Source organism: Cygnus atratus, chromosome 1 (assembly GCF_013377495.2).
Source record: "Cygnus atratus isolate AKBS03 ecotype Queensland, Australia chromosome 1, CAtr_DNAZoo_HiC_assembly, whole genome shotgun sequence".
NCBI lineage: Eukaryota > Metazoa > Chordata > Aves > Anseriformes > Anatidae > Cygnus > Cygnus atratus.
Genome location: NC_066362.1, coordinates 447,522 through 469,249, shown reverse-complemented (window position 1 = coordinate 469,249; position 21,728 = coordinate 447,522). Strand labels below are relative to the sequence as shown.

The 21,728-nt window shown below is 45.9% G+C and overlaps 1 protein-coding gene across 1 annotated transcript in view; it reads right to left on the bottom strand.

Annotated features, from left to right (window-relative positions):
• The window catches only part of SHANK3 (SH3 and multiple ankyrin repeat domains 3), a 353,875-nt gene that overhangs the window by 128,191 nt on the left and 203,956 nt on the right, over nt 1-21,728 (bottom strand). Inside the window, exon 12 of the mRNA XM_035569314.2 lies at nt 18,601-18,714. Coding sequence (XP_035425207.2) covers nt 18,601-18,714 — 114 coding nt within the window. The remainder of the gene's footprint in view (nt 1-18,600; nt 18,715-21,728) is intronic.

The following is a 21,728-nucleotide window of genomic DNA, read 5'->3' as shown; positions in this document are numbered from 1 at the left end:
CGCCACGCACAGCAGGAGCAGGGCCCAGAAAACAATGTTCATCAGAAGGTCTCCACAGCCACTGCATGTAGATTTATACAGATTCCCATATCAAAAGTATTTCCAGGAAGTGCTATCCAGGGAGGTGCAATTAATTCTGAATGATCCAAAAACCTCTGAGAGGTAACTCCTCACTCAGCTTCACCTTGCTCCAGCGTAACGCAGCTGTGCAGGCATGCAATCCTTCCCCACAGGCACCTCCAGGGCCTCAGCAGCTGGGACAGCACCAGCTGCAGCTCCCCCGGCAGGCTGATCACGCTGGCACTGCTGCCCCCGTGGACTCATCAGCAGGACATGCCCCTAACTCCCCTGCAGCGCTAGGGGGGGGGGGGGGGGGGGGATGGACAGATGATGACACAACCCCTAATGTGGATTTTTTTTTCCTTTTTTCTTTTATTTAAATAAAAATAAAACAAGGCTGTTGAGATCAGGAACTCCCACAAGCTGCTAGTTACCTTCAAAGAAAGCCATTTATGATAACGGCCAAATCCGAGCGTGAAGACTGCCACTCCTGCACTGATCCCTAGGTGTTAGGGCAAACGGGGACCTCAGCAATGCCACCTCCTTGATGTCCAGTAGCTACCAGCAAGAGGCCTCACAGCCATAATGCAGCACAGGTCAGCCTGGGTTCCTAAACCCAGACCATGCCCAACCAGGGGAACTCAGAAGGGCGAGGACCCTACCTGAGCATGCAGACCCATGCAAGCTCCTTCATTAGTGACAATTAGGTTCACCTTGCCACGTCTCCACCTGCCCACCTTTGTTTTGGGCAACAAAACTGGCGAGCAGTCTAGAGCACAAGTCCTGTGAGGAGTGGCTGAGGGAGCTGGGGTTGTTTAGTCTGGGGAAGAGAAGGCTCAGGGGAGACCTCATTGCTCTCTGCAACTTCCTGCAGGGAGGCTGTGATGAGGAGGGGGCTGGCCTCTTCTCTCAGATAACTAATGATAGGACTCGAGGAAATGGCAATGAGTTGCACCTGGGAAGATTTACATTAGACATCAGGAAAAACTTTTTCTCTCAAAGAGTGGCCAGGCACTGGAACGGCCTGCCCAGGGAGGTGGTGGAGTCACCGTCCCTGGCAGTGTTCAAGAAGCACCTGGACAAGGTGCTACAAGATACGATTTAGTAGCTTAGTGGGTAGTATTGGTGATAGGAGGATGGTAGGACTTCCCAACCTTGTGTTTCTATGATTCTGTGACGCCTGGCACGTGTCACTTCTCTCCAGACAGCGCTGTCCCCTCCAGGGACAAAAGCCATCTGTGTTGTGCAAGAACCCCAGGTGCCCCTTCCCCATTCACGTGGACCATGGCTCTGTTGGCACCGCAGGGGATCAACTTCATTGGCACAGCACAGGACAGACATTTTTACTCAGAACACTTGCGCAACAAATTGCTGTCCCACCATTCCAGGGAACCCCAGCTCTGCAACCAAGTGCTGAGAAAATACAGGGTAAGCCAGAGCTATACTCACAGCTCCAGGGAAAAGAGGCAGCTTACAGACAGCATGGGTACCAATTAAAGATGACGAAGACAGCAGGGGAGAGCACTTACTGGCACCAGGCACAGCAAGGGAAAAATGGATGCAAGTTTTGTCTGTCCGCCTGTGAGGTAAGCAGTCAGGTCAAGCCTATTTCTCTGAAGCAGATGGTGCCTGCTTTGAACACAGGTAAGAAGTGTCAGAATCGAGGCTACCTGAACCTTATTAAGATCCCTTCATGTTGGGCTTCTCCAATTCTTCACCTTCCATTTCTTTTTGTCATTTTTGGAAAAAAAAAAAGTCTCCTTCTGCTTCTCTTACATCCCTTGATCTGTACTTACTGATCTGTGCTTTGGGGACATCAAGGCAGCAGGGAGCACAGGAAACCTTCACTCTTCATAACGAGCTTTCAGGAGATGGGTTGTGTACAGACTTACCCCAACCATAATGTTAAGGTGTGACACGATGGATCAGCAGTTTCAGTTTTGTAACTTAGGCTCCAAAGTACTGTTTCACATACAACTTGGCCACAGAGGATGGTGTCACTGCAAGAACTACAAGAATTTCTACCACAGCAAGTCAGGGAGGATCATCTGTATTTCTGTTTGCTACTCCTCAAGCTTTACACTCCTACTACAGAAGAAAAATATCCACATCACACCAGCTCCCTAAGAGGAGCTGTGGGGAACAACGGCCGGAGTTGGGGGGTGGTCCTCAAGTTTTAAGCATGACAGCTGAGGAGCCAAAAGGCACTGCTACTGTCTCGTTCAGATCTGGCTTAGAAAAATACGGCCTATTACTCTAGGATTCGGTAACAAGAAACAGGAGTACTGCTAACATGGCATCCTCCAACCTGGGAAATAATATGAAGAGTGGGTGGGGAGGGAACTTTAAGCCTGATATAGATGAATAAGATGTTGCTGATTCATTATGTGCCAAGAACATGGTACAGCTGCAGAGGGAAGTCAGTGGAAAGATTGCATCAGTTCTCCCTCAGGGCGCTGGTAAAGACCTGGCATCGTTATTGCCATTGTTCTTCAGCTTAATCCTTACCACCAGATGCACCAGCTTCAGGACTGGGGCTCTCTCATTCCCCACAGTGACTTGGAAGACTGCCTGTAGAGGAAGGCTCTGAAGGAAGATCTTTCAGGAGGGCTTCTGGGAGGCTTTGCATGCTGACAAACAGCAGTGGTCAGTGCAGAGCTCTGAACAAAGACTGTGCTAGCAAAGGCTTCTTTCTTCCCCTCAGCTGAGGGAGTTTCAGAACCATTATTTTATTAAGCCTGAGGAACATAGCTGCCGTGAATTTTGCCTAATCTCTTTTCGGAGCCTTTAATCTCCACCTACTGCTGCAAAGAGTTCCAGAACTGCACGCTGTGTGGAAGTGGTATTTTGTTTTCTGGAGTTAAGGGACAGTCAATGAAATCTGTCAGCAAGCTTAATTCTCACATTAAGGCAAACAACAAGAACTCATCCCATTTCTCTATACTTTCTAAAGACTCCCATTATATTCTCCTGACAACCCTCCCAACACCTGCCTCCCTTTAATTCTGTCCTTCTTCACCTGGAAACTACCTTGTAGCCTACCACTGGCAATCTCCACCTTGTATAGAGCCTGCATGCCTATTTCTATCCTTTGCTTTTTATATTTCAACTAGTTATATAAAAGAAGCCTTAACAGCTTTTGGAAAGCCTAGGCACAATATATCAACCCTTGTCCCAATGTTTCTTGACTCCTTCAAAGACTTGTAGGACATCTAGTGGACTTTCCCCTACGAAGGTTTGAAAATGAGGAAGAGTCAATAAAGTGTCACTTTATTCTAGTTTTCACTAACTTGCATGATGTAAAAAAATCTCGATATCCTGGCAGTGGTGCTGACATACTACAGTAACACAAAAATAATGCAGGTCAAACTCTGTAAGCAATGCTTGTTCTTTCCATATAGATAGAAGAGATCATGCATACTGACTCTAGTTTTTCTTCTAGTGATAATTACAGGAGATGCTGAACAACAACTACTAGAGATGAGTACCTTCAAATTAGCAGTTCTAGGCAGGAGTTCTTAGTGAGATCCTTAAAAGATCCCAGCTGATGATCTCTCTGGACATTACATTTTCAGTAAGCCTCAGAAAACAGAAGTAACCAAGGACCAGAAGAAGTCTGAGTCAGTGGCGAGTGTTTAAAGGATGAGTGGGGACAAATGCAGTTATGGCATGGAATCACAGAATCGTTTGGGTTGGAAGGGACCCTAAAGCCCATTTAGTTCTGACACCCTGACATGGACAGGGACACCTTCCATTAGACCAGGCTGACCAAAGCTCCATCCAGCCTGGCCTTAAACACTTTCAGGGATGGGGCATCTACAGCTTCTCTGGGCAACCTGTTCCACTGCCTCACCACCCTCGCAGTAAAGAATTTCTTCTTATATCTAATCTAAATCTCCTCTCTGTTAGTTTAAAACCATCCCCCCATCCTATCACTACACTTCCTGACAGAGTCCCTCTCCAGCTTTCTTCAGGCCCCCCTTTAGGTACTGGAAAGCCACAATGAGGTCTCCCTGAAGCCCTCTCTTCGCCAGGCTGAATGCCCCCAGATCCCTCAACCTGTCTTCAGAGGAGAGTGTCCCAGCCCCTTCATCATCTTTATGGCCTCCTCTGGACTCACTCCAACAGGTCCACATCCTTCTTGTGCTGGGGACCCCAGAGTTGAACATAGGGCTCCAGGTGGGGTCTCATGAGAGCAGAATAGAGGGGGAGAATCCCCTCCCTCACCCTGCTGCCCACACTGCTGGTGGTGCAGCCCAGGGTATGGTTGGTTTCTGGGCTGGAAGCACACATTGCTGGCTTGTGTTGAGTTTCTTGTCAACCAACAACCCCAGGACCTTCTCCTCAGGGCTGTTTTCAATCCATTCTCCACCCAGTCTGGATTTGTGCTTGGGATTGCCCCAGCCCAGGAACAGCACCTTGCACTTGGCCTTGTGAACCACCTGAGGTTCAACAACAGACCCACCTCTCAGGCCTGTCCAGGTCCCTCTGGATGACATCCCTTCCCTCCAGTGCTGACCCCCACTACTCAGCTTGATGTCATTAGCAAACTTGCTGAGGGTACACTCGATCCCACTGTCCATGTTAATGACAAAGATGTTAAACAGCACCAGTCCTAAGACTGACCCCTGAGGGACACCATTCGTTACTGATCTCCACCTGGAGACTGAGCCGTTGACCGCAACAAGTTTCACCATGGAAGACTGACACTGATGTCGAGGTATATATAAGAGCCAACAAGAACTTGTGATTAATTATTAATTTGACTAGATTGCTCATTTTGCTATTACTCAAGTGGGTCACCTGGAATGTAACAGCATTGCTGTACCATGCTTTACCCTTGAGTGCACAGAGCAGATCTAGGTTGCTTAGAAGAAACCTAACCCTAAACAATGCTCTTAACAGTGAGATACCTGGCCCCAGCAGGACCACTCGTGATATGTAAGTTCCTCATGTAGCTAATGGCAAGACAAGCACTACTGATGGCCTCTAGAGGAAGACCAGGACTCCGTCAATTTGAACTTGCGCTGCGTGCACAAAACAACTTCCTGGAGCAAACTTCCAGGACATTTTCACATGCACGCACTTGGGGGCTCAGACTGTCCAGCCAGCTTTGAGGACAGACGCCTGATCAAGAGCAAGGTCTCTACCCTCAAGTATTTGATTGACTTCACTCGCCAGCTACCCAGCATCCTAAAGCTGGGCAAACACATGCTGCAAGCTGCGAAAGACAATAAATTAAAAAGCTAACTGAGAAATGCAGGGAACTAGATATTGAAAAGATTTGTGCCCATTTCCTCCAAGACTGCTGACCTCAGAAACAGTGGGAAATGCATAATACAAAAAAAGAGTACCAGAAGATATTAGCAACTAAAAATGATATAGTTGCTTAAAAAACGACAGAAATTCTAACTCATTGTGTGAGCTAATATCAAATACAGTACTGGAAATGAATAAAATATAAAACAGACTGAAACAAAAGTGATCATAAGACATTAACTACTGCAACTTACATAGTACCAACAGACAAAGCAGAAAATTTACAAAACTGGAAAAAAAAGCCAGCAGTCAAACATCCAGATGGCTATAAAAAGGGCTGACTTGTTTCAAGACTTCTGAGTTAGGCACAGACAAGCCTGCATTCACCATGTGGTGACCAGTGCTTTGCAGCAATGACAGCAATGCAGAATTCAGAATTAACATTGTCACTTAGAGTCATTAGCCAGAATTTCCTCTCCTCCCAGGCTACAAGGCACAAGCAGAAGCAATGCAAGTCTTTGTTCCAGGGAGTCTCCTGCTCCTTATACTCTGCAATGTCAATAAAACAATTCTGTTGAGTCCAAATTCTTTCTGTAGGATACTAAATAGCCTTGCTTTTTGTTGTTGTTTTTTTCTGTCTTTTTTAAAAGTGACTTTTTTCCCCCTTTTATAAGCCTAAACAAATAAGCACAGAAGAAACCACTTCAAGCAACTGCCTTGTTTATATTTCAATTTCCTTTGAATTCTGAACAGTTCAAATGCCAGCCTAAGAGTGCTTTAAGACAACTGCATCCTTGGAGACACAGTGCAAGTGAGATAAATGGGCTAAGAGTGCTAGAGCATTGCTAAGAGGTTCATAAGTAACTGTCACAGAAATCTTGGTACTTTGTACTGTTCCTTGATACACTCTGCTTGACCTCAGTACTCCTACAACCCTCACTTAAGGAATGGGGACGTTCAGTTCATGCCCAGAACATTTGTAGTTCTGGTGGTTTTACCTTGTTGGGCAGCTGAAGTCCACTACAACCGCGCTCTCACTCCCCCTCGTTAGAAAAGAGGGAGAGAAGAAAGTACGCTGGAAAGAAAAACACTCACAGGTTGAAATAAGGATAACTTAATTAAAGGGAAAAGGAAGAGGGGGAAATAAACAAACAAAGCACAGAAGCACAGAGCAAGAGAAAAGAAATTACTCTTTACTTCCCATCAATGAGCGATGTTTGGCCACGTCCTGGGAAGCAGGGCCTCGATACACACAGCAGTTGCTTGGGAGGGCAGATATCTTCATAACAAGAGCCCCCCCCTCCTCCCCCTTTCCCACGTTTTATTGCTGAGTGTGACACCATATGGTATGGAATATCCCTTTGGTTGGTTTAGGTCAGCTGCCCTGGTGATGTTCCTTCTTTACCTCTTGCCCACCCCCAGCCTGCTGGCTCTGGGGGGGTCTGGAGGGGGTCCTGATGCTGTGGCAGTGTTGCTCAGAAGGAGACACAACACTGGAGTGATACCAGTGCTGTTCTAGCTACACGTGCAGAGCACAGCGCTGTAGGGGCCGCTGCAGGGAAAGTTAACTCCATCCCAGCCAGACCCAGTACAGCACTACCTAAGCCTGCCCACTGAAGTACCCATGATAGATGCATGTTTTTGCTAAGTGGTCAAATCAGTACGAAGTGTTCTCTTATCAGAAATATTACAGGAAAGTTAATCTGGAAAGAATCTAGTGCCAAGACTTGCAAGTTCTCGGTGGGGGGTGGAAATCAGCAACTTAAGATATATTAGCTTTAGAACCTAAGCAGCACTTGGGATATTCATAATGTTGACCTTTTTTCTTGACTGAAAGAGAAGGCTGCCAGCTGAGTATCAGATTAATTAAAATGAGGAGGAAAGTTCAGAGAAACAAAAGGGATCAAGGTTAAACGCAGCACAAACAGAAAAGAAGCCTAACATGGGAAGCAATATATTGGATACAGGATCAGTCTTTTGGAAGAAAGTCAGAGAAGTGAAAAAGAAATTAAGGGGATTTTTAGAACACTGGCGTTAAGTACCCAGAGGACTCGTTCCCACCTCGTGTACAACAAGGAATACACATCAGAAGGGAACGCAATTCTACTTGCAATGCTGGTTGGTGCACCGGGCCCAGAGGGAGATGAGAGGTTATCTGAGCTCTTGTTAGATGGTTTTCATTTGCACGCTCTTCCAGCAGCAGCTGGCTGGCTTTGTCAGTCAATGCTCCATAATCTACATCGCTATTGTTACCAGGTCTTCAGCTGTCTCTGCACATGCTCCTATGCATTCATGTGCTGCTGCACGCATAACTCCAGCCAAGACAGCAGTCAGCCACAGAAAGCTGAACACGAGCTTCCTAGCCAGGATGTTCTGATTCCCTGTTCTGATAGGGAATTGTCACCTTACAAGTGGCCAAAGAGGTAGAGTCATTTCTCTCCAGCCAAGAGACCACAGTAAAAGCAGATATATCTAAGTATCAACAAACAGGAAACAATTTGAAGCTGCAAATCTACCCTTACCACCACTTAATGTGAAAGTAAATGTCTATAAGGACAGTGCAGGAAGCTGTGACAAAAAACAAGGTACACAACATCCACTGGCCTTGCCTTGGGGAACACCAGCCATCCCAGTGCTGCAGGCAGGCAGGCACGACTTGTCTGCGGTGAGCGTCTGCTGGCCGTTCCAGGCTTTTGCTCCCCTGCTTCCCTCGCTCCTCTGTCCTAACCCCAAGCCTCCTCCAGGCTGCCCAGGCAAAGACGCAGAGCACGAGCATGCCGACCGCCCACTGGCTCACGCACAACAACACGGCAGCCGGCGGCCGAGCAAGGAAGGCTCCCATCCAGCTCCAGTCCAGCCCACACTGAAGCCTTGTTCTCAGGGACCAGTAACTGTATGGCCTGAAGGAGGAGACAGAGCTCAAAGCCAGAAGGTGACACAGAAAAGTTCCAGCAGGACCATTTACAGTGCTTGAGCTGCTCCACAGCTGCATCCCACGTGCAAGCTGCCACACAGAATCCTCCGAGCGCGCCGCCTTCTGGTTCATCACCCATCATGGGCGCCCGTCGCGCAGGGCTGAGGTGCAGGTCTGCTCCCGGCACAGCTGCAGCAAAGCCTCCATGTGCCCACCTTCTCAGCTAGCATTCTAACTCTTCGATGTGGAGTTGCAGAGAAGTACAACAGGCACCTTTCTTGCACAGCCTCCCAGGGCTGGGCTCCACATCCGACTGGAAGCCTGCTCTGCTTTGACTCCCGGCTTACTGCCCCAAGGCAGATGCCTCCCCAGGAGTTCCTTCCCCTCACATTCAGTCTTTCAGAACCAAAACGCACTCAGAGAACCCACAGTGTACAGACCCAGGGCTCACTGCTCAGCCAGGGCTTCTCGGCAGCTGTTGCGAGTTTAGCTGATGTGTTTTTACCCTTCCCTTTCTGCTGCCCATACTTCATCTCCTAGTGCAGTCCTTCTTAAAAAAAGCAAGATATTCATTAAAAGCAATGATTGCTGAACCAGGCCGTCTGTTATAACAAGCTAGGTGGGTGCTATGTGCAAAACACTACAACCAAACCAAAGAGACACAAACCATACAAATGCCCACTGGGGACACCAACAGCATCTCAGTTGAAGGACTACAATTCCACATCAGTCTAACACACCATCCGTTCTCACTATGGATGAGGCTATTATCACCAATTAGTTCAAGATGACTCCACTTTCGCTTTAAGATAAAGTTCTCCAGAGGAGGATCACTGTGAATCAAGGGAGACTCCATAACGCACCAAGAAAATGAAAGAAAAGGTGGCATAGATAACTCACCCCTTCATATGCAGGACACACAGAGATAAGTTATGAAATGGACACCACAGAAAAACAAGGCGACCTCCCCAAAGGCTGGAGCAGGCCTCCAAGAGGAAGACAAATTTACTGCAGGAAGTTAGAGAGCTGTAACTCATTAGGGTACCAAAATCCTCCACAACCCTCCTGCGCCTCTGCAACCTACGCATTTGTATCACCTGAGGTTGGCAGCAGAGAGAGTGAAGAACAACAGTGCCCTCTACCCTAAGAAACAGCCAACTTCTGTAACTTCCCATCCAGAGTCCAAACAGCAGGGACAGAAACTGCCCTGCTCTCCAAAATAGGACAGAACTCAGAGCGGGCTCTGGCCAGTGGTCGAGGTCCAGACCAAGTCACAACACAAAACTGCCCTTTTGGCACTGAAGCCCCAACACGCATACAAACATTTCATGATCTTCAGAGACTGTGTACTGGGACAGAATATCCAATGTACTGGGACAGAAAATACTTTCAACTCCCCTAAACAACACAGTGGGAATGGATTATTTAGGAATAGCAATGCTAACGATTTTTTTAATTCCCTTATTGTATTATTTGCTCTTCTGATATCTACACTGGTTAACTTCACCATGATGTTCTCATTATTAAACTTGTAAATAATGTGAAGTATCCAGCAATTGATATTACAATTTAAAACCACTTCTTACGTAAGAAACTGGTTTCTTGAGCAAATGGTGGTTCAAGCTCCTAAATCCCTCTTTTTCCCCCCACAACAGGGAAAAGCAGTAACCCTTCTATTACCTCCACTGCTACCCAGAGATACTGAGGAAGTAGCCAATACCTTCCCGTTGTAAGAGAGAAACCATCCCAATCTTAAAATTATTTTTCCTTTCCCATAAAAAGAAGGAATGAGAAAGACTAAGTCCACTAGGAACTCTGTTATCATGGTTTCATGTAATAGTAGTTTAGGTGCTGTGATGATGGAAAACAATTGAAAATCTTGCAACAAACAAATGGGCAGACAAGCAGCAATAAGGAAAGAAGTCTCTGCCATTCCATGGGAAGCAGACAGTTCGCCAGTCATCAATGACTACTCTCATCCTTCTATGGGAATCAAAGCGAGATAAAAAGGGAAAATTCTAGTAAGAGCATGCTCATGCCACAGTTGTTATGTACCGAGGACTAACATAGCTCTCGGTCAGTCCCAGCCTCATGTAACATGCTCTCTGCAACCTAGACCACGTGCCCTGGTCAGCAGCAGCAGAAATCCAAGCCTCCCGGGTCTCTGCAGCTCTGTCTCTTCATCTTCCAGACGGTGAAGGCCCACTCATCCTTCTGCAACACCTGTCCTGGAGAGCAATTCGGCAATGCGCCCACCCACTGGTCCCGCAACTGTCTGAACCAGGGGCACTATCAGAGCATCTCAAGTCTCCTCTGCTTTAGAGGGAAGGGATAGCTCTGTCCCTGAAAGGCCAGGGAGCAGCCACAGGGAAAAAACAGACCCAGTAGGTTTGTAAATGCTCTTCAGATACAGCCTAAGTCTGCAAAGATTTCCTTTGCATTTCTCTCCACAAAGACAGATTTGTATGTGGAAGCAGATAAATAGCACAGAGTGTCTCCTAAAAGAGATGTTACATTATCTCCCCAAACAAACAAAACTTGAGAGAGGCAAACAGCAAGGTGATACCAAACAGTCTTGGATCTCTACCAAGGCCAGGTTCCAGGCTTGATGAGCACGGGAGAGCTTATGCTCCACTATCACACCTTCCCTCAATCCACGTACTGTGACAACAGGCTGCTTGCACATATGCATTGTAAGCGTTTGGCACATTCTGCTTCACAAACCCATACTTGTCCTTTAGTTTCTGAGTATCATTCCTCAAAGATCAGCAAGCTCTGTATGGCAGGTGAGTTCTGTTTCACTGCTACAGTTAGGTGGGGGAGACAGAGTCAACGTTTACCACAAAAGGTGATTTTGAAAAATGCAAGGGAATGAGGCCACGGAAGAGAGAGACAATAGCTCAGGGTGAAATGACCCCAAACTGGGCACACACACTTCCATGAGACTGCAACATCACAAGGTATGATAAATAAACTTGCACTTCACAGTGCCAGCATCCAATCCCAAGCAGATGGCTATTACCAAATGTTCCTCTTCAATTTTAACCAGAGCTGCAGATCCTTCTTAGAGCTTCTACCCAGACCACAGTATCAAGACTACTCTGTGATTGACCCAAAGCAAGAATGAATTGTGTTCAAAGCACAGGCGCAGACATTTCAGTGCCAATTGTTGTCCAACAAGTAAAAAAAACACCTAGGTTTAAGAAAAAACAACAAGAAACTTACATTTAACTCCATATATTGCCAATAGCCCTAGCCACATTACTGAAATTTCTGTGCACAAGCTTTACATGTCTGGAGTCCCTCAATTCTCACCCAAGAAGGGATCCCATACTCAAGGTTTTGGTTCCTTAACAAAAACACGAAGCCTGCCCAACGCTCTCGGACATGTGGTCAGATTTTGGGGTGGCCCTTTGCAGAGCTGGGAGTTGAACTCGATGATCCTTGTGGATCCTTTCCAACTCGGGATATTCTATGATTCTAAGAGCCAACTCCAAATAGCAGATGTATGCATGTGGGAAGAACAAGACCACTGCGAATTCAGTTTCCTGGGGACAGCAATCAGAATGACAGTGAATTTCAGATCAGATGTTAACAACTCCTTATGCTGTAGCACCAACACCTCCTATGTGCTGGAAATGCACTGTACAAGACATCCTAGACTCATCTGCCTCCTTCACAGACACGTTACTCTATACTTACAGTCATCTCCTAAACCACTAATACACCTCTTTCTGTTGCTTCAACAAGTAAAACGTTAGCTTGCAACAGAAAATCGTCTCAGTAGTTCAGTGCAAGATCCTGCAATTTCATCCTGTTACACCAACTCATCCAGCTTCTCAAGTAAAATGTCCTCAACTCATGTGATGTCACAAGGAAACATTAGCAACACATTCCAGTTTTCTTTTGGCCACAGCTACTAGTGAAAGCATTTAACAGATGAAACCATTAATCAGCTAGTGACAGATGACAAGCTTCTAGTGCTCCCCCACACTTCCTCCACCTTCACTAATAATTTCCCACGACACAGCTAAGCCCTGTCCTGAAATCCAAAGAAGCGGGGATGATGATATTTCTTTAGCCAACACAATCAATCACCTTTAGCACAAAAACATACCTGGATAAACAGTGTTCTGTCTTACTCCTTCTCTCATCTTCCCCATCTTTTTCTTCCCTTCCTTTAAAAACTGTCTTAAAGGCTTTCCAGTCGGTCAGAACACCTTAACTCAGTTGCCCCCAGTGCTCTCTCCACCCCAGATCTACTGCCACCTCAACGGAAGCCTTCAGAAACATACCAGTAGTTTTACGTAATACCAGTACTTAAAGGCGGCCTACAGGAAGGCTGAGGAGGGAGTCTGCCAGGGAGTGTAGTGATAGGACAAGGAGTCATGGCTTTCAACTAAAAGAGGAGAGATTTAGATTAGATATAAGGAAGAGATACTTTACGATGAGGCTGGTGAGGCATTGGAACGGGTTGCCCAGAGAAGCTGTGGATGTCCCATCCCTGGCAGTGTTCAAGGCCAGGCTGGATGGGGCTTTGGGAAACCTGGTCTGGTGGGCAGTGTCCCTGCCCATGGCAGGGGTGTGTGTGTGGAACTAGATGATCCTTAAGGTCCCTTCCAACCCAAGCCATTCTATGACTCTATGATTATTTCTTTCAGAATACTGGTGTCCCTCATTTGTCGGGGGCCACAAGGGCAGGGCTGCTCCCAACGGGGAGGAGGGCCGGGAACCCAGGGAGAACCCTCCACCAGCAGGGCAAGGGCCTCGCTGGACAGGGCCTGAGCAATGCAATGAGGGTGGACCCAGGGATGGTGGCCAGGTCCAGCACGGTGTCCAACTCATAGGACAGTATAATGGCAACAAGGCAGGCCTCAAACAAGCTAGAAAGCCAATCTGCAGTTGGCGTTAGGGTCAGGTCTAATGATCACTGGTCAGGTCCACAGTGACAGGGCAGGTCTGAGGTCAAGGGGGGACATCAGCCTGTGGGTCACAGTCTGGGTCAGGAGGGTCCCAGTCTGTCCGCAGGCATTACTATGGCTGAACTGGAGACCAGGACTCTTCCAACATAGCCTGGGGCTTTCAGCCTCCGCCTGAACTGAGCTGAAGTAGAGCTCCTGAGTCCATGGGCATGGGAGGGAGCCCCAGGTGAGGCTGATCAGGGACATGAAGGCACATTAGTGCCATCAGAGCCCTGACACCGTTCTCCCCAACCATCAGCATCAATTCTGCCTCAGCCTATCCATCCAACATCTTACCCATTTTGACACTCAGGCAAGTGTTCTGGTAGACCTTGAGCTTTATCTCATTAACTTTGATCTTATCTCATTCTCACCGCTTAACAGCTCTACTTCCTCTTTCTTCTCTTAAAATTCTTAATATTTAACTTAGCTGTGTTTTTGGCAAGTTGCATATTATATTTATGATTTCAGATCCCTCTCATAGATTTCTTTGCAGATGAATCCTAGTCTCTGTTCTTTGAGCGCTTTGCTTATCCAGTTTCTTTCAGACAATCACATTTGGATTCTCTACCTGTAAGATTTTGGTTCTCCCTGGAATACATGCTAGAGATGGTTTTAATACCATTGACTTAGAATATTCACTTAAAATTCCACCTGTGTTTTAACTTGCTGAAGATAGTCAATTCCATTTACTTCACTACATTTGTCTTCATCAACTATACAAATCTAGACCCTACCCTTACTACCAGGATATCTTACACTATCTTTTTTTCAAAGCAATTTAAAGGTTTATGTTTCAGTGCTATCTCTGCTTCTGCACAGTTTATGTACCACATGTACGTCCCACCCTCAGCTTCCCCTTTACTTCTGTCTTTCCTTAAGGTGCATGTGTGCTGCTCTGCCCTGTTCTCACCCCTTGCAGCTGTTAATACTTACTGAACCACTTGTTTCAGCTTCTTTCCCTCTGTGCTCAGGAGCTGGCATACGCTCATCTTACTGGCCACCACCAGTTTCATTGGCAGAGAAGAGAGTCTCTTTTGAGAGCAAACTGCCTGCTTCACTGCTGCTTTCACCTGTCCACCCAACTCCTCTCATGTTCCTTTAGGCAAAGATATGTGAACACCCATATGATTTTCCTCTTGCTGTACTAAAACCAGCAACACAGCTAACAGCCTATCCAAGTCAACTCTCTTCTTTCCTTGGTTTCAAACCACTTCGATCTCTGGGAGTCCAGATGTGGAGGCAGAGCCCCTTCATGGAGCATGCTCTCTGAATGCTTTCAGTGACTGAACAGATGGTGACTTACCAGCAGCTCTGGGAACCACCACCACCACCTGCATGTGCCTGTGGCATTGCCACTCCACGTAAGGTGCTTTAGCTCTAGCAGATGCCATGCTTCTCCCTACCTCACTGATGATGCACACCAAGCAGCTCATGCTCAGTGACCTGGCACTCTCCAAACCCCAAACTTTATGATTCCTGGGGTCATACTAGGGGCAGGAAGAAGCATGGGAGGGGGACGTACACATGGGCACTTACAGACAACCTCTTTTTCTGTTCCATTTTAGTCAAAATCCTGTATGTATTCACACAGTGAAAGACTATCTTTCAACATCACATGGAGACAGATCTGCAGACTCTCAGGTACTGTGAAGGTGCTGCCCATCACATCCCCTGGTAATGCTCCACAGCATTTCTGCAAGTATGAATGAAGCTGCTTGACAAGCAGGAGTGGGAGCACATTCCCTCCAGTCCCAAGATCCACCAGTGCCTCTGCTCTGGGAGACAAAGATATTCCTCCACGGAATCACAGATGCAGCTCGAGATCCGGGGGATGCACTTCCACTGCCCAAAGACAGATCTATGTGATGGTCTCATAACAGACTCAGAGATGGGGAGACTTGACTGGGTGGTGTCTGCATGCATGTTCTTACATCTACAGAGCTCAAACTAACAAACAGCCATGAGGATCAGCCGATTATCTTGATGCTACATTGACAGAAAGACAAGGCCTGTTTCAACCACATGGAAAACACAGATTAATTCTCTGACTGATACAAATGTCACACCACTTAAAGTACAATATAGGCTATGGCATTAGAGGAGATGCCTTCAAAGAATTAAAGTGTATAATGATGGGACCGATGACTAGAACCTGCATCTCCTCTTGGGATATCATAATGCTATAAGAAAGATCACCTTTATGGAAAGATGACTGAAAGCAGATCTCTGACTCAGTAGGGCCATAAGAAATGAATTTAGAACCTAAAGAGTGAATTATTAAACTGTGTTTAAGCCTCAAAGGATTTTAGTTCCATAGGAAAAGGGAATATTTAAGGAAAACTTCACTGGGAACTGACAAACTTAAGTTTCTGCCTTGGGGCCGGAAACTGAGGTGGACGATGGGACATCCTCCTTTTAACTCCACAAGCACTGCAGTGTCTACAAACTGTGGTCTGAGAAGAAAGCTCTGACCTAGAGGTACCTCTACAGGAGAACATGGCTTATTAAGATAGATCAACGTGCAGCTCATGGCCTTTTCCCTCAAAGCATGAAAATACACGCAGGTTAAAGGAACATCCTAATACCATCTCTAAAATGTCAACTCTGGAACTTGATCTCTCTGAATTTCAATGAGGATCACAATGAATTTCCTTAGCTACTCTCAACCTTGTAAAAGTTATCTCCAATCTGTCCCAACAAGAGTCTAGTCAGATATCTGCCATGTAACCCTCATACTTTCCTCAGTCTGTAAACACAGCTGGAGACATCTGCAAGTTTGACATGGCTTTGTTCCCCAGCAAATAATAGTCAGGTCAAAACCTTTTATAGAGTCATAGAATCATCTAGGTTGGAAAAGACGTTCAAGATCATAAGAAGTCCAACCATCAACCTGACCTACCAAGCCCCATCATTAAACCATGTCCCTTAGTACCATGTCCACACATCTCTTAAATACCTCCAGGGATGATGACTCTACCACTTCCCTGGGCAGGTTGTTCCAACGCCCAGCCTCTCTCTCTCTGGGGAAATTCTTCCTGACATCCATCCTACATCTCCCTGGCACAACTTGAGGCCGTTTCCTAACGTCCTATCAGTTGTCACCTGAGAAAAGAGACTGACACTCCTCGCTGCAGCCTCCTTGCAGGTAGTTGTAGAGAGTGATGAGGTCTCCCCTCAGCCTCCCTTTCTCCAGGCTAAACAGTCTTTCTTGTACCAAGGAGCTCAAAACTGAACACAATATTCAAGATGTCATCTAACCAGTGCCATGTACAAGTGGACAGTGCATAGCCCAATCAACTATTAGGCTATACTGAAACTCATAAAATAGACCCTTTTTCTTTGGTCTTGAGGGCAAGCGGCAGAAAAGCACCATGTCCATATAGCTAAACTATCTTCTGTGCACAATCGTGATGGTGTTATCCAAGCTACCTACTGCAAACAAACTGTGTCTGAAAAACTGCACCCAAGCTTTGTCGGGAAAAATAAACACTGGCAGAAGCCAAAACCATGCCAGGAGACACACTAACCAAACAGTATGGACAACTGGTGGAAAATGCTCACACTTCTGCTCTAGTGCCTAGGGACCAGTACTGTGGACCTGGACATTTCACTGCACAAGTTCAATTTAACACAGACATGGAGCATCATCCTTTAAGAAAACACAGCAAACATTAACTCCTAGACAGAGGAAGGAGTTACCACATTAACTACTTAAACCACATTGATAAGGGTACTCTCTCAATTTAGCATCGCAAAGGGATAGGGCAAGTGGCCCTGCAGAGTACAGCTGCGAAGCAAGTATGAGAGGGAGGAAGGTGGAATCCCCTCACTATAGTCCCAACTCATCTGCTTTAACCACTTCTGGAAAAGGAGGAATATCCCATTCAAGTCTTTATTGTCATCAAGTGTTTCCCATCAGCACAACAGAAATATTTGCTTCACTTCTAAGGGATGCAGAGTACAGCTGAGTTCATAACACTGTGATCAGTCAGAAGCCCTTGCTGCACAGGACTGGGAAAAGCCAAAGGTGATCAATGACATACACTGAAGCACATACAAAGATAAATCAAAGAAAGAAAACAAATGAGCATTGGGAACACAAGCTGGAACTTCAGGCAGGTGAGCTAACAGCTGTGAGTGGAAGAAAAGCTTTGCTGATTAGACCCTGCAGCATGGTGGCACTACAAACCTGCAGTGGGGCACCACTCCCACTTACACCTTCCACAGCCACCAGACCCAGGTCCCAAGGGCACCTAATACACTCTCCACAATGACTGATGTGCAGGCATCCCAGAGCGCACCACCTGCCACGTGGTTGTCACAGCACACACAGACTTTGTGGCTCACTTATAGTATCCAAGCGTCCTGGTACAGAGAGGCCTGATGGTGTGTACATATACATTTAAAACTCTCAGGAAGAACTAGGATTACAGGAAATAGATGACTTGAAATGGGAACAAGCTTCCAGAAACTAATTAACACTTCTCGTTTTGTAAAGTTGGAAACTTATTTTATTAATTTTCTGTTCTATAACTTTGTTTCCAACTCCACAATCAAAGTTAACTCTTGCTTATCAGAATCCAGCTGTGTGAATATTAAAACTCATTTAGTGTGCAGAGTGAACTTTGCTGAACTTCAAGTCAGGGCCATTTCTCCCCTCTTGTAAGTAATAAATCGAGAAACAAAATCTGGATGTTCTCCTCAGTTGCGTTAGACGTGGACAAGTTCAGGTCTACTAGAAGCATCTTCCACCCAGCTCTCAGGCTGGGAGAGGAACACTGCCCAGGCAGCTGTCAGGAAGCTGTGGTGATACAGCCCACAACAGCAGGAAACCTAGTTAGTTACTGTGACCTCCAAGAGCACCATATGTTTGGCACATGCAATTCACAGCTGCTCCCAACACTGCTGTCCCAAGGGCTGCTGTCCTCCAGGAACAGCCAATACCTGTTAGGTCGTGACTGGCACTGAAGGTGGAGGGTCAGGAGTGCTATGGCTGAGTCACAGCCATTTTTAGTATTTTTGAACCAGAACAAACACATGTAAATTACTCAAGATCTATCTAGTGTTTTCCTTTGAAGGCTCCTACAATGCACTTGTGAGTTTGAGGTTCAGACCAACAGTCATTGCATCACCGCTAAAACCTCTACAAAATGAACTGATGATTCCTGTCCTCACGACAGTACCATGCCACTTACATGAATCAGTGTGTCTACTACTAGATGTTAATGCACGCAGTAACATAAGCTAACGCCCCAAGCAATACAGTTCATAAGATGTATTCATCACTCACTGGAAAGAACGGACAAACTCCAAGTGTGAAAGAAATTTAAAACTGACACTTCTGAATTTCTGGGGCTGTTCAATGCATCTGCTGAGAGACATACTGATCTAAGAACAGCTTACCTTGTCGTGGATCATACTGTCGCATCTGCACCTCCTCAACACATTCTGCTGGGAACCAGCCAGTCCTTCCTTTCACAGTTCCTTCCCAAAAGCCACCTTCGCCAATACTCAGCACTGTGGAAAGAAACAAACAGGTGAGTGAGAACGAGGAGCGCTCAGAAAAAGGGAAGGCCAGAACAATCATCCTATAGTGTTAAGTCAGCAGAAACATGACAGAACAGAGCACAGAAAAAATTTCTGGGGACACGCGTGGTCTGGAGGAACAAAGCACCTCAAGGAACTTTCAGCAGGTTTTCTCGCACACATCAAGTAGAAAGGAAGCGTACAGAATGGCCTCTGTGCTGCCATGTGATGGGAACATGAATGAGTAGACTCGCACCATCCGTCATTTTATCAAGGACCGTTGACAGAAGGACCAGACCTAACATGGACTCTGGTGAGACAACTCCCAGGAACACGCTACGTACTGTTAACTTCTTACATCCCCAGAGCAACAGAGAAATCACAGCTACATAAGGAAAATGAGGTGCAGAGAGGGAAAGAAACTGGGTGATGACAGGAGTCACTGTGAGAACTGGGGTGTCCTGACAGGCCCCTATTCAAAAAAATAAAAATAAAAGAGCTATTTCACTCTAAATGAGACACCAAGCACCAAGGTACTTCAATGTCACAGAAAAATTCTCCCAACCCATTAAGATTTGTTTTTACTTGCTCAAAGCTTAGAGAAACAGAAAGGAAGTCTTGAAACATGCTCTGAAGATTAAATGAACTCAGAGTCAGGGCAATTTTAATCGAGAATTACATCACGAGTGTCCTCATTAAACCAGGGAACTATCAGCTTGAGCTCCTCACCAACTGCCGACTGAAAAAGGATGTCTTCCAGGTAGCCAGGATCCAAACTACTGAAGAGCTATGAACAAAACCAGCACTTCTTGTTACACCTGAAAAATGAACTTGGGTCCAATACAGACTAGCCAGCACAGGGTCTGCTATGAAAATCATTACCAGCAACTGTGTGCTGGCATCTCTAAATGTCAGCTGTCATCTCTAAATTCCTTGCAACTGGATCCCCCACATCTTATGCTACCAGGCTCTGCAAGAAAGATTTGTATTGTTCTGGGTCGTTTAAAAATGCATCAAACATGACCATTACATTGCTTACGGCCACAGAGAAAATGATTGTCTTTCCCTGAGCATCCAAGCAAACAAAAATATGTACAAGTGCAAGAGGGAAAAAAAAAAGTGAGAATCATTACTAATCTTTCTGGATGTTCCCACTTTTGTACTATATCCCAGAATGCCCAGATATTATCCCTGTTTTATCCAGAAAATGGCCAATGAGCACCTCTCCCTTGAATTCAAGCACTTACAAGGCCAATTATTTGCACTATCTTGATGCAAAAAAAGTGGAGGAGAACAGATATATGTTTTCAGGTTATTGTGGCTCACAATGTTTTCCTAACTCTTTGTAACACAGTAATTTCTGGAACAGATCATGAACTAATGTGTTATATGTAGCCTACATAATGCTATTTAGATCAAGAGAAACTGCTGCACATCACCCAAAAGTAATAAGCTTTTGATGCATCATTTGGAAAACACTGTGATGTAACATTCATAATTGCAATTCATTTGATATTCAGACAAAAACAAAAAACAAAACAACAGAAGACTTGCAACATCCTAGGGTCCCTGCTGTCAGAGTGAAATCCCAAATGACCTTCAAACTATTTCCTTAGCATTATCTGGATAAAAAAAAGTACTTAAAACCCAGGCTATATCACATGAAGAGATGCCCCTGATTAGCACAGAGACATGGGGTTTCCTGGACTTGCTTTGAAACTTCAGGAGCAGCTATAAAATCCCCTACTACAAAGAAGGGACATAAACCCAAGGATAACCTCCAACTCAGTAGGATGTGTCTTATCAACAAGGATCCACTGAACTGAATTCTGAAGCTCCTTAATAAATCCCTGAGCAGCAGGTAAAGTAAGTCTGATGTCGAGTCTACATTAGATTTGCATTATCTTACACTTTTTCTTTATAGCTGTTTCTCCAACTTTGTAATCAAAACTTAACATTGTGGCTTTGACAGCATGAAGCTCAACTTCCTTTTGAGCTTGCCTATGATCTAAAACATACTCAAGTGAATCTGACAGTTAAAGTGAGCTGTTTCTCCCAGAGATAGGGACTAGAGGTTGCAGACAAGTCTTAGGACCTGTCCCAGCACAAATGCATTGATCTTGGAAGCAGCCGATTACTTCCTCCAACCACCAGGCAGGCCCCAGCAAAAGATGAAGAACCTCCTCTGGCAGATTACCAAAAAGGTCTTTTGGCAAGGGGATGACAGTGATGAGGCAACCAGCAATGGCAGGGAAACCTTACTGTCTCATTTTTCTTAGTCTGCACTGCAAATAGGCAGAGTAAGCAGTTATCAACAGTTACTCAGGTCTTGTCACAAGAAACTAAGTAAATGAGACCACTGCTAAAACACAACCCCAGGCAGCCAGATCTTTGATCCTCAGTAGGAATACCGATTGAGATAAGGATTTTGAAAACATTTGTACCACAAGGCTACGCAAGCGTCCTATGATTGTGAATGCTGCCCGAGTTACACAAGTAGCAGTTATTGCCCCTCTTCTCCATAAGATAATTCAGCACAGTTTCCAGTACCCTATTGCTCCCTCCTCCCGCCACTTTTAAAACAAAACCAAAAACTTAACACCTCAGAACGGGCTGGGTGCTCTGCAGAACACACAGAAGTGCCCTGTTGGAAAGCCTCCACACTCAAAAGGAGGTCTTTTCAGCTCATATTTAGTGAACCAAGTCCCTTGAGGATCCTATTCAGCCATAGGTGGAAGTGTGAGGCATTTTACCCCAAAGGCTATCGAGGCAAGGGGGGCTGGCACACTCAACTCACCTCTCCGGGATGTCTGCACTTCACTGCAGCACTGGGTAGTGGGGGTGAGGCAGGAGCATCGTGCTCAAGTGATCACACTGCTGCCTGTCACCTGCATCACCCTGCTGCCCACCACTCTCCCCCGGGGTCTCTCACTGCACCTCTAGCTTCAGCATTCAGGCTTCAGATGCATTAGCTGTTTTCTGCTCCTGCTGTTAATCTCTACACA